The sequence below is a fragment of the Aulonocara stuartgranti genome (genome assembly GCF_965226115.1).
Source record: "Aulonocara stuartgranti genome assembly, chromosome: 10".
Classification (NCBI taxonomy): Eukaryota; Metazoa; Chordata; class Actinopteri; order Cichliformes; family Cichlidae; genus Aulonocara; species Aulonocara stuartgranti.
Window position 1 is genome coordinate 34,470,071 of NC_138946.1, and position 12,467 is coordinate 34,482,537.

Consider the following 12,467-nt stretch of genomic DNA (forward strand, 5'->3'; position numbering starts at 1 on the left):
ACATCCTGGCAGAAATCGTGTCAGACAGAGGTCCCAGCTTACCTCACAAGTCTGAATGGCTTTCTGTTCAGCATTCAGGGCCAAGGCCAGTCTAGTTTAGGCTACTACCCTCAATCCAACAGCCTGATGGAGAGTCTCAACCAGGAGCTAGAGTCCACTCTCCGCTGCATCGCCAAACATAATCCGCCACCCTGGTCAACATGCCCTCCATGGGTTGAGCAAGCGCAGAATTCACTCACCTCATCTGCAGCCGGTCTTTCCCCTTTCAAAGTGTCTGTAGGTTACCAACCTCCGCTGTTTCCTGTGGATGTGCCGGAGTTTGCCGTTGCTTCGGTCCAGCATCACCTCCACCGCTGCTGTCATGTCTGGATTCAGAATCCACGCTACATTAGACCATACGAAGTTGAAACCATCATCGGTCCGTCTGCTGTCAAGCTGAAGCTTACCTCATCCACATGCATACACCCCACGTTCCACCCAGTCCAGGCGAGCGTCCTGTGTTTTTCCACGTTTTCCCTGCTCCTCCACCTCTGGGCAGAGCCCTCATCAGTCCATCTGCTCATCTCACCTGGTGGATCCAAGACAATCAGTAAGGCAGTATTTAAGCCCAGCGTCAACATCTCTTCTCCACAAGTTCATCAGCTGAGCTCACGTTAGTCACAGGCCACTCTTGCTTCATGTTTATGGTCTCTGTGTTGTGCCTCTATCACCTCTCTGGACCATCACTCCACTCGCCTCCAGCTCACATTCTCTGGACGCTGGTTGCCATTAGTCTTCACTCTGTTCCCGGATTCATTCCTCCCCCCCTGCCTGCCCTCCTGCCTACGGCTCCTGTAGATCAGATAAAACAGGTCAGACTCTCTCCACACACCCACCTTCCAGGACGCCCACCCAGCCACTCCCTCTCCCCACCGAGCCTCACACACTCCAATTCAATTCAATTCAATTTTATTTATATAGCGCCAAATATAAAATGAGCTCACGTCGCTAACCTGGTCACAGAGGGAGTACCGGCAATGTAGCATCATGATGCTAACGGAGTCGTGGCTAACACCGCTAACTCCGGACACAAGCGTGACACTACCGGGATTTCAGATGCTGCGAGCGGACAGGACGAGAGAGAGCGGTAAGAGGAAAGGAGGGGGACTGGCAGTTTTTGTGAACGACAGATGGTGTAACCCTGGGCACATCACTGTGAAAGAACAACTCTGCAGCAGAGACATTGAGCTGTTAGCCGTTAGCATGCGTCCGTACTATCTGCCCCGGGAATTCTCGCATGTTATCGCAATAACAGCGTATGTCCCCCCCTCGGCCAACGCGGATGCAGCCTGTGACACTCTCCACTCAGTGGTCAGCAGACTGCAAACACAATCTCCGAGAGCCCTTCTCATAATATCAGGGGACTTCAATCATGCCTCTTTGGACTCCACACTGCCCACCTTCACCCAGTATGTGACCTGCTCAACCAGAGACAATAAAACACTGGACTTACTGTATGCCAATGCTGAAGAGGCATACAGTTCATCACCTCTCCCTCCACTGGGCAAATCTGACCACAACCTGGTGCACCTTGTCCCTGTGTATGAGCCCTTAGTGCGCAGGGTGCCACCAGCCACCCGCACAGTGCAGAGATGGTCAGAGGAGAGCGAGGAGGCTCTTAAGGATTGTTTTGAGTCGACTGTGTGGGAGGTGATCTGTGACGACCATGGAGAGGACATCGACAGCCTTACTACATGCATTACTGACTATATTAATTTCTGTGTGGATAACACCGTACCTACCAGGACTGTACGGTGTTTCTCCAACAACAAACCTTGGATTACCCCAGAAATTAAAGCTGTCCTCAAGCAGAAGAGGAGGGCCTTCAAATCCAAAGACAAAGAGGAGTTGAAAAGGGTGCAGAGAGAGTTGAGGGGACTGATAAGGAATGGGAAGGACAGCTACAGGCAGAAGATGGAGAACCAGCTTCAGCAAAACAACGTTGGTGAAGTCTGGAGAGGCCTCAGAACCATCTCAGGCCACAAACAGCAGAACTCTCTGCCTGGGAGGGATGTGAGATGGGCAAATGAACTGAATCATTTCTTCAACAGATTTGATTCAGCCATGAGGCAGTCTACAACATCGGCTGCAGACTCACCCACCCCCACTGCTGCTGTTCCACCTCAGACACCTCAGACACTTCACACCTCCTCTATTCACCCTGCTCACTCCCCCCCACCCCCAACAACAGCATCCAATACACACTCAACACAAGGCTCCAGCCTGTCTCTCTCAACCACCCAGGTTAGGAGGGAACTGAGGAGGATTAATGGCAAGAAGGCAGCGGGCCCAGATGGCATCAGCTCGAGGGTCGTCAGGTCCTGCGCGGACCAACTGTGTGGGGTGATGGAGCACCTCTTCAACCTGAGCCTGAGGTTGGGAAGAGTCCCACAGCTCTGGAAAACCTCCTGTGTTGTACCAGTGCCAAAGACTTCACGCCCCAAGGACCTCAACAGCTACAGGCCGGTGGCTCTGACATCCCACCTGATGAAGACCCTGGAGCGGTTGGTCCTGGCTCAGCTTCGGCGCCTAACAAGCTCATCACTGGACCCACTTCAGTTTGCCTACCAGCCTGGCATTGGAGCGGACGATGCCGTCATTCACCTCCTACATCGTTCCCTCGCTCACCTGGAGACCGCTGGAAGCACTGTGAGAATCATGTTCTTTGATTTCTCCAGTGCCTTCAACACTATTCTTCCCTCGGTTCTGAAGGACAAGCTGGAGAACTCTGGAGTGGACCATCACCTCACTACCTGGATTTTGGACTACCTCACCGACCGACCACAGTATGTGAGGACTCAGGGCTGTGTGTCGGACAGGGTCGTCTGCAGTACGGGGGCCCCACAGGGAACGGTTCTGGCTCCGTTCCTCTTCACCATCTACACTGCAGACTTCTCCCACAATTCCACCCAGTGCTTCCTGCAGAAGTTCTCTGATGACTCTGCAATAGTCGGCCTCATCACTGATGGGGACGACAAGGAGTACAGAGGTCTGACCCAAGACTTTGTGGACTGGTGCCAGCTGAACTACCTCCAGATCAACGCCAGTAAAACCAAGGAGCTGGTGGTAGACTTCCGCAGGCACAAGCGTTCTCCACTGCAACCACTGAACATCCAGGGTATGGACATTGAGGCTGTGGACAGCTACAGGTACCTTGGTGTTCATCTGAACAACAGACTGGACTGGACTCATAACTCAGACGCCCTCTACAGGAAAGGGCAGAGCAGGCTGTACCTGCTGCGGAGACTCAGGTCGTTTGGGGTGGAGGGCCCACTCCTGAAGACCTTCTATGACTCTGTGGTGGCTTCTGCTATCTTTTATGGTGTGGTCTGCTGGGGCGGCAGCATCTCTGCTGGGGACAGGAAGAGACTGAACAGGGTGATCCGAAGGGCCAGCTCTGTTCTAGGATGCCCTCTGGACCCAGTGGAGGTAGTGAGTGACAGGAGAACGGCGGCTAAGCTATCATCCCTGATGGACAACATCTCCCACCCCATGCAGCAGACTGTGACAGCACTGAGCAGCTCCTTCAGTGGGAGACTGCGGCACCCACGGTGTGGGACGGAGAGATTTCGCAGGTCTTTCCTCCCCACTGCTGTCAGACTCCATAATAAAGACTTTAACTGAACAAACACACACATCCACACATGTGCAATAACACTAAGTGCAATAATCCTTTCTGTCATCGTTGTATTTTTACTCAGTTGTATATAGCATTCGTATTCTATTTTTATCTTATTGTATATTTTTATTCTATTTTATTCTACTGTATATAGTATATTATTTTATTCTATTCTGTACAGTTGTGTACTGTATTTATTCTTATTGTATTCTAATTTTTGCGTCATAACTTTTGCACTGTCCACTTCCTGCTGTGACAAAACAAATTTCCCACGTGTGGGACTAATAAAGGTTATCTTATCTTATCTTATCTTATCTTATCTTATCACAACAAACTCAATGCATCATGGGAATCCCCGGCAGCCTACGTCTATTGCAGCATAACTAAGGGAGGATTCAGGGTCACCTGGTCCAGCCCTAACTATATGCTTTAGCAAAAAGGAAAGTTTGAAGCCTGATCTTGAAAGTAGAGATAGTGTCTGTCTCCTGAATCCAAACTGGAAGCTGGTTCCACAGAAGAGGGGCCTGAAAACTGAAGGCTCTGCCTCTCATTCTACTTTTAAATACTCTAGGAACAACAAGTAGGCCTGCAGAGCGAGAGCGAAGTGCTCTAATAGGCTGACATGGTACTACAAGGTCATTAAGATAAGAAGGGGCCTGATTATTTAAGACCTTGTATGTGAGGAGCAGGATTTTGAATTCTGGATTTAACAGGAAGCCAATGAAGGGAAGCCAATACAGGAGAAATCTGCTCTCTCTTTCTAGTCCCTGTCAGGACTCTTGCTGCAGCATTTTGGATTAACTGAAGGCTTTTCAGGGAGTTTTTAGGACATCCTGATAATAATGAATTACAGTCGTCCAGCCTGGAAGTAATAAATGCATGAACTAGTTTTTCAGCGTCACTCTGAGACAGGATATTTCTAATATTAGAGATGTTGCGCAAATGGAAGAACGCAGTCTTACATATTTGTTTAATATGTGCGTTGAAGGACATGTCCTGGTCAAAAATGACTCCAAGGTTCCTCACAGCGTTACTGGAGGCCAAGGTAATGCCATCCAGAGTAAGCATCTGCTTAGATACCATATTTCTAAGCTTTTCAGGGCCGAGTACAATAACCTCAGTTTGATCTGAATTAAGAAGCAGAAAGTTAGTGGCCATCCAGGTCTTTATGTCTTTAAGACATTCCTGCAGTTTAACTCATTGGTGTGTGTTATCTGGCTTCATGGACAGATAGAGCTGGGTGTCATCTGCATAGCAGTGTAAATGTATGCTATGTCTTCTAATGATGCTGCCTAAGGGAAGCATGTATAATGTAAACAGAATTGGTCCTAGCACTGAACCCTGTGGAACTCCATAATTAACCTCAGTGTGTGAAGAGGACTCTCCATTTACATGCACAAACTGGAGTCTATTAGATAGATATGATACAAACCACTGCAGCGCAGTACCTGTAATACCTACAGCATGTTCTAATCGCTCTAATAGGATATTATGGTCGACAGTATCGAACGCTGCACTGAGGTCTAGCAGGACAAGCACAGAGATGAGTCCACTGTCAGAGGCCATAAGAAGATCACTCCACCTGCCAAGTAAGACGCAAACCCATCCAGTATCACTGAATTCAGTGTTCAGTTCTCTGCTCTTTACCTAACCGCTCTCTCGCTCTGTCCACAGTCCCATCGTATCTCAGATACCACACTAGTCATTGTTTATCCTTGTGTTTATCAATAAAGCTTGAGAATCCTTATCGCTGTTTTCCAGGTTTGAATCTGCACGTAGGTCCACCTGCTGTCCTCCGTGACACAATAAAATGGTCACGCTTTTGAGGTTGTTGTGGTGACTTCAGTATCAAGAGAACAAATCGCCCCTCTGAACTCAGAGGTTTATTTATTGACTGATTAAAGTCTCAGTTTGTTTGAGGTGAAGTTGTGCTGTAAGTTTGACAGTAACAAACTCGACACGCTACATGTTGATGCAAGGTTGTTTCTCAGTGAGACGGTCTTCCTGAGACTAAAAGTGATATTCTGCAGAGTAAAACGTGGTGCAGACAGAACCTCCATCATCTGTCTGCCGCCTCCTTCAGCTGTCCTCTGAAGCTCCACCTTTCTACATCAGCCCAGGGCTTGTAGCTTAGCTTTCACTCAGGGCTCTACAGCAAGAGGTGAGTTGATTTCTTCCTAACTTCATACTCAGGAAATAGCAGAAACTATAACTCTAAATGGTTGAGATATCATTTTAATGCATCCATTGTATGTCCAGTCAAAAGTTAAGACTGATGTTGTGACTCCCGTAGTGTGTGAACGTGGAATTATGTATGAAACCATAGTAAAAGAGCATTAAAGCTCCTTTTCTATGTAACAAAGTTAGATTTTAAACTTTCTGCTCATATAAAAACTGTTGAAATGGTGCATATGTGCATAATATTATAGGCCGTCTGCTTTTTATGTGAAGCTTAAGTAAAGCTAACACCAAAGCTGCTGAAGCTGCTGGACCGATCTCTCTGTCGCTCTACTGCTTACTACTTTTGAATGCTAATAGAGAAGCAGGCTTTTCTGAATCAGGTGAAAGAATTTCCCCTCCCTCGTTTGATTCTTTCAGATTCAAGCACTGATGCAGAAACGAACCCAGCTAAAGAAAAATGTGTCCAGATGAAAAAAGTAACGTCTGAATTTCTGTCTTAGTATTTAGCTGTTCTACAACATGGATCAAACACAGCTGTTGTTGCCACTTGGTTTGACTTCAAGGATCAATAAAAGCATCTGTGAGCTTCAAGGAGAGCTACATGACTAAACACAACCTCAAAGCATCACACAAGGGGCGACTGTCACCATGATTGACCTGAGTTTCTTGACCAAAGAGGAACAGGAAACCATCCTGACTGTGCTGAAAAGAGATGCTGAGCTAAAGAAGCTTGAGGACCAACGTGTCCAGTGAGTCAGTCGTTCTATTGTTCAGTCACAGGAAACATAAAGATATAGATTATGAAAACATTTAATTGGACAATTTGAGGTGCAGATAAAAATGAAACTCCTTCAATCTCTTATTATCACATATGTGTATACACACACACACACACACACACACACACACACACACACACACACACACACACACATATATATATGTATGTGTGTCTCCTGTACCATAAATGTAGTAAAGGGTAAGTTTATTAACTGTTATAATTTCCACTGATGTGGTTTCACTCAGAAACCTGCAGAAGTCCGTGATGAACAAAAGCCAGCTGAGATACTTGACTGGAGAGTGGTTCTATGAGACGAAGCAGCTTCGCCATCAGGATCGCATCCATGGCTCTGACATCATCAGGGCCTCCATGAGGCGCACACTTAAACTGAAGACTATACGTAAGTCTGCTGCATCCTTCCAGAAGATGTGTGATACATTAAAATGCAAGATCTCTCCAAGCAAAGCCTGAAATCAAAGATTCAAAATATTTGTAACAAGGAGTAGTTTTATTTTCCGACCGTTCCACACAGAGTCAGGCTGCATCTACAGATCCACCCAGACGTATTTATTAGTGGTGTTTTTGTCTTAGAACTCATGAAACCCAAACCGACCATTGTGTCTTTCATATTTTTGAATCACATACACCAACATTAATAAGGCAAGTGAGGCCTTTTGCTGTTGTTTTGTGTTTGTTTGTGATATTGCCGCTGACACACTAATGGCTCTTGGAGTAAATTTGGTAGGTTGGCCAATTCTGGGACGGTTCACTGTTTCACGTTTTCACAGCTGTGGATGATCTCTGTGGGTTCCCTGGACTCCAAATACCTTTTGTTAGGTTTTGTATTGTTGATTGTCATTTATGCTTAGAAATATTTAACCATATACAGTATGCTTAGAGGTGCATAATCGATTGTGTAGTGATAGGATGTGTGATCTTTAACAGGCTGCAAAGGCTTGGTGTGCATTCCACACCTACATCCTGGGAGCATGAGAAGAGGTCGTACCTTGTTTTATTGTTTTATGGTAGGATTAACGTGGCTATATCTGTTTTAGGCTAAGTGCCTTTTGTTTAGATGAACTGTTGGACTTCCAGACCAGCAGGTTTAGGGAAGTCATTTATGGGGTCACACACACACACACACACACACACACACACACACACACACACACACACACACACACACACACACACACACATATACATACACAAGGTACTCTTTGTTTGTATGTAGACGTCATATGTTAATGAACTTATGCATATTCATGTAACCTCAATAAAAGGGCAGTGGTACGGGAGAACGGACGAGAGCAACTGGGGTCAAGCGAAGGAACGGTGCCTGTCCGGTTCTCTCCCGTGCACGAGAAACATGAAGAAGTTTGCCTACTTGTGTCTTGCTTTGCAGTGTAATTATATTGTCTTCAACGTTCCAGCGGATAGATTCAAGCTACAAACCTATCACCTTTGCAACCATTTTCAGACTGATAGATGTCATTCATCTATTTTCTTAATCATTCTTAAGTTTCTTTAGATCATGACATACTTTGTTAAGGATCTTTTAGCTTAGTTTACTTTGTCAGAAAGTTTCTGTTTAAGAGCTTTATTGATTTAACACATAGACAGTAATCGACCTGGGCGTGGCTAGTGCAGTTAAACTCGGCATTAACAAAATATGGTTGTTTACAGTTGGATAACATTTTCCTCTAATTAAAAATAGCTTCTTAACAGCAGTTGTGTGTGATGTGCTGCAGTGGAGCTCTCCCAGACGTCGGCTGAGAGGTGCAGCTTTGTCAGCACTGAAAGCAAAGACGTGTCCTTACCAGCTGTTTGCTGTGGTGTCCTTCAGGAGCCTCACATGGAGCTCAGCAATAATCAGTGAGTATAAGAAAGATAAACCAGCCAAGCAGCCGTGATTTCACACAAATCTGTTCTTTATCAATATTTTGACTCCTGAAGTTTTCATACACAGTTTGAACTGCACGCTTCTCTCTTACGATTAACACACAGTTCCTTACTTGAAAACATGGCAGTGTGGCAGTAAGCATAATATCTGGTAAATGGTAAATGGCCTGTATTTATATAGCGCTTTACTAGTCCCTAAGGACCCCAAAGCGCTTTACATATCCAGTCATCCACACATTCACACACTGGTGATGGCAGCTACATTGTAGCCACAGCCACCCTGGGGCGCACTGACAGAGGCGAGGCTGCCGGACACTGGCGCCACCGGGCCCTCTGACCACCACCAGTAGGCAACGGGTGAAGTGTCTTGCCCAAGGACACAACGACCGAGACTTTCCAAGCCGGGGCTCGAACCGGCAACCTTCCGATTACAAGGCGAACTCCTAACTCTTGAGCCACGATCGCCCCATGATCTTTGGCTGATCTACTTAATTTAAATAATAATTTAAAGGGATTTTAAATCTGCGCGGTGGTTCGCACGGTTGCCGTCTCCACCATGGCGCCAGGGCTGTGGTCGCCTGGGTATTTCAAGGTTTCCTCCCATAATCCAGGTTCTTTGAGCTCCATCACATGCTCCACTCCAGGATTATTTGCTCTTAACTGCTCGTTAGGGGACTTGTGCACTAAGTGATACTTAGTAACTCGCTCTGTACCGCTCACTAATCTCCTTACGAGGTCTTATATGTTCACGTTTTCCACTATTCTGGGGACAAGTCCCACAAATTCTTTGCTGCCGTTAGTGAGATAAGATTTCAGACTCAAATGTTCTGCGTCAGGTCTGTGAGAGTCACTGGCTGCTGAAAAGCAAATAAGGTTTTGGTGTGTTTAATAAATGTATTTGAAGGTATTAGTTATGACAGGTACAGTTAAGCTCTGGTGGTGCTTCTTGGTCCATGAGACTGCTTTTGCAGTTTGATGGAGTCCACGTGTGCCCGGCTAAATCTACTGGTGTGTAAAATGATGGTTTGTGTTTGATTAAGATCAAGGCCGAACTGTCAAACGAGTCCTTCACAGAACTGAAAACATCAACATTCACATTTCTTCTGCCAGTAAATTCACAAACAGCTGCTGTTTTTAGAAAACACTTCAAAGCCCAGGTTTGTTTGTTCAGTGTAAAGTTTTGTATGAATATTAAAGAAATATTTGTAAAAAGTTACTGTTAGATATTTTAGTATTATGGGAGCATTTACTGGGTACTTTTTTTGATGATATTAGACAGAAGATTCTGTGACTCAACAAGGCTCTTTATGTTAACCGTCATTTTCTCTTGCTTTGTCAACTCAAGATTTTATGGTGTGAAAGTAGATACTAAGGTTGGAGGGAAAACACCAACAAATCACTCTTTTACTTATCACTCCCTTGCAGAAGATGTTTATGTGAAGACCATCTGGGTTGTGTCAGAACTCACGGATGTAGGAGACCTCTGTATAAGATTTATAGGCCTTGAGAGTGCATCTTACTGCAATTGTAGAACAAAGGATTCCAACTGTCTAGTGTTTAACGGACCTGTCAAAGGTATGTTGAGATACGATTGTAGAAGGCCTCTTTCAGAGCTGGGGGACCTTGCTTATATGGTTTTAACTTGAAACTTGTTGACACACGAACTTTCTGCCTATAAATACCGCTGCACAAAAGAATAAAACTTTGAGTTGATTTTGGGAAAGCAACCTGAACAGTCTCTGTATCACTTTGTTCTCCTAACTGCTCCCGACGTCGTAACTAACCCGCTGACGGCATATCTGAGTGCTACTTGAGAATATATTGCTGAGTGTTACTTAAGAATAATTTTGAATCTTATAGGGTAAAGACAAAACTCTGCTTATAGACGCCCACGCCTCGGGGAAACCCGATCCACGGACCCGGGACGGAGTTTCTTTCAGTTACATTTTGAATCTGAGTTCACTGTATGTAACTGAGTTTCTGTTCGTTCCATCCTATCAGAGGATTTACTTCACAGCCGTTTCTATGAGTCAGAGAACGTGCGTTGTTTAGCTAATTTAGATCATTTTACTTACTGTTTTCCAGTGCACGTGTGTTATAAGGGCAGCAGTGAGGTTACACTGGCACTTTCCACAAAAGTTAAAAAGTGTGAATCTGTTTATCTCGACTTTTCTTTGTCAACACATCGCGTGTTCTTTGTTTACAGTTATCAACATCAGAACCTCGATGAAACCCAACAAGAAACTCTGAAATCAAATTCACAGTCTCGCATGAAGGTTTGTTTCTGCCCTGTAATTGAAAGAAATGACTGCAGTTTCATGTTACAGTGGCTGCATGTGTTGTGTTGTAATCTTTTTCTTGTAGCAGATAAGAAACCCGTTCAACAGCGAGCCTGAAAAGGAGAGTCAGGCATCGGATGAAGCAGTGAATCAAAGCCAAACAAAGGAATGTGAGTTATTATGGAAACATTATATTTTGGTTATTAGAATATATATTGTGACTTGAAGTGGATTATTCTATGAACAAGCCCGTCAACAAACGATACGTACAGACAGATTTGTTGCTCTTTAAGGAGACCAGCTGGGAAACTTGTGTTGCTCATGTTTAAAAATCCTGCGTCTGCCATAAACAGCATGTCTGACACGAGCAGCGGCTGGATGGCAGGTTAATGCTCACACTGGCTGCTTATTTCTTACAACTTTACCTTATTGTGACTCAGAAATCCCCCCAAATAATAACGAATTCTTTCTTAGTTTTTACTTTTGGAACTTTTACTTGTAGGAACAACGTTGAGCTGGGCTCTTGAATTCTCTGAATCACTTGCTATAAAATGCGCAGTGAGCTGGGAGCAGAGATTTTCTCAGGGGTCATTAGAAGGAAAGGAAATCCAAATACCAGAGGCTGCCAGAGTAGCTAGGGAATTACAGAGATGTGCATTCCAGAGCTCTAATCTGTACTGCATGACTTTGGGTCTGGAAAACTTTCACAGAAATAATCAACCAAAGATAACAATGACAGTTAAGACACGGCACAATAGGTCATCTGGGGCCAGATGTACTAATTACATGTGAGCGCTATAACCAAATATGGCTGATAGGTGTGCAGGAACCAAGAGAGAATTAGAAATGCAACATGGATCTCAGTGCAGCTGTGATGTAAACAACATAAAGAACAATCCTGTGCTTGCAATAGCAATGTCAGAGCAGGATGCTGCTGATGGGTCCCAGGAAAATACTCGTTACAAAAGACTGAACGCAGCATCTTTGCTGATTTATACAGAGCTACTCCAGTCCTCATCTATGAGGAGACGAATGACTCTTCAGCAGGGGTACAGAGTTCTGGTCCACAGGAAAACATCATATCTTTTGACCCTTTAAAATCCCAAAAGCAAGAACGGGATGTACAAATTCCTCTTCCAATTAAGTTCCACTCTTCAAGAGGACAGACCCACAGATCAGACAGTATAAGCATATCTGTAGGAGGGCAGCTGGAGTGAAGGAAGCCTCAGTAATGAAGAAGTTTCCTTTCAGTCTCACTTGATATCATCAATCATTTGATCACAGAGAAAAATCAAATGGAGAGACGGTAACATCTTGATACAAAACCACGGTGGTGACAGACACGGTTTCTCAGTCAGAGTCTAGACAGATGACAGCTGAGGAGCTCCTGCAGTCCTGCAGCTGTACAGTCAACATGTTACCAGCTCGAAGTCCTAGCAAATCTGAATCTTTCACATTTGAAGAAGATGATGAAGGAATCAACATCTCAGACCTGCCACCAAAAGGTAATTCAACAGGAATCCTCCAGTGCTGAGGGATCCATGCAGGAAGGCTCTCTCTTTAAAACCTTACACAACAGCACTATGTTAGGCCACAGGAGAAGGCTGCTGTTCCCTCTGTTTACCGACTGCACAGAGTGATGATCTACACAGTCCACAGAGTCCAC

At 45.1% G+C, this 12,467-nt stretch overlaps 1 protein-coding gene across 1 annotated transcript in view; it reads left to right on the top strand.

The window, feature by feature from the left end:
* Positions 1 to 12,467, top strand: part of LOC309715581 (synaptotagmin-like protein 2) — a 101,655-nt gene that overhangs the window by 5,754 nt on the left and 83,434 nt on the right. Inside the window, exons 2-8 of the mRNA XM_082548831.1 lie at positions 5,144 to 5,247; positions 5,689 to 5,819; positions 6,340 to 6,588; positions 6,866 to 7,020; positions 8,372 to 8,495; positions 10,729 to 10,798; positions 10,887 to 10,971. Coding sequence (XP_082404957.1) covers positions 6,488 to 6,588; positions 6,866 to 7,020; positions 8,372 to 8,495; positions 10,729 to 10,798; positions 10,887 to 10,971 — 535 coding nt within the window. The 5' untranslated portion in view covers positions 5,144 to 5,247; positions 5,689 to 5,819; positions 6,340 to 6,487. The remainder of the gene's footprint in view (positions 1 to 5,143; positions 5,248 to 5,688; positions 5,820 to 6,339; positions 6,589 to 6,865; positions 7,021 to 8,371; positions 8,496 to 10,728; positions 10,799 to 10,886; positions 10,972 to 12,467) is intronic.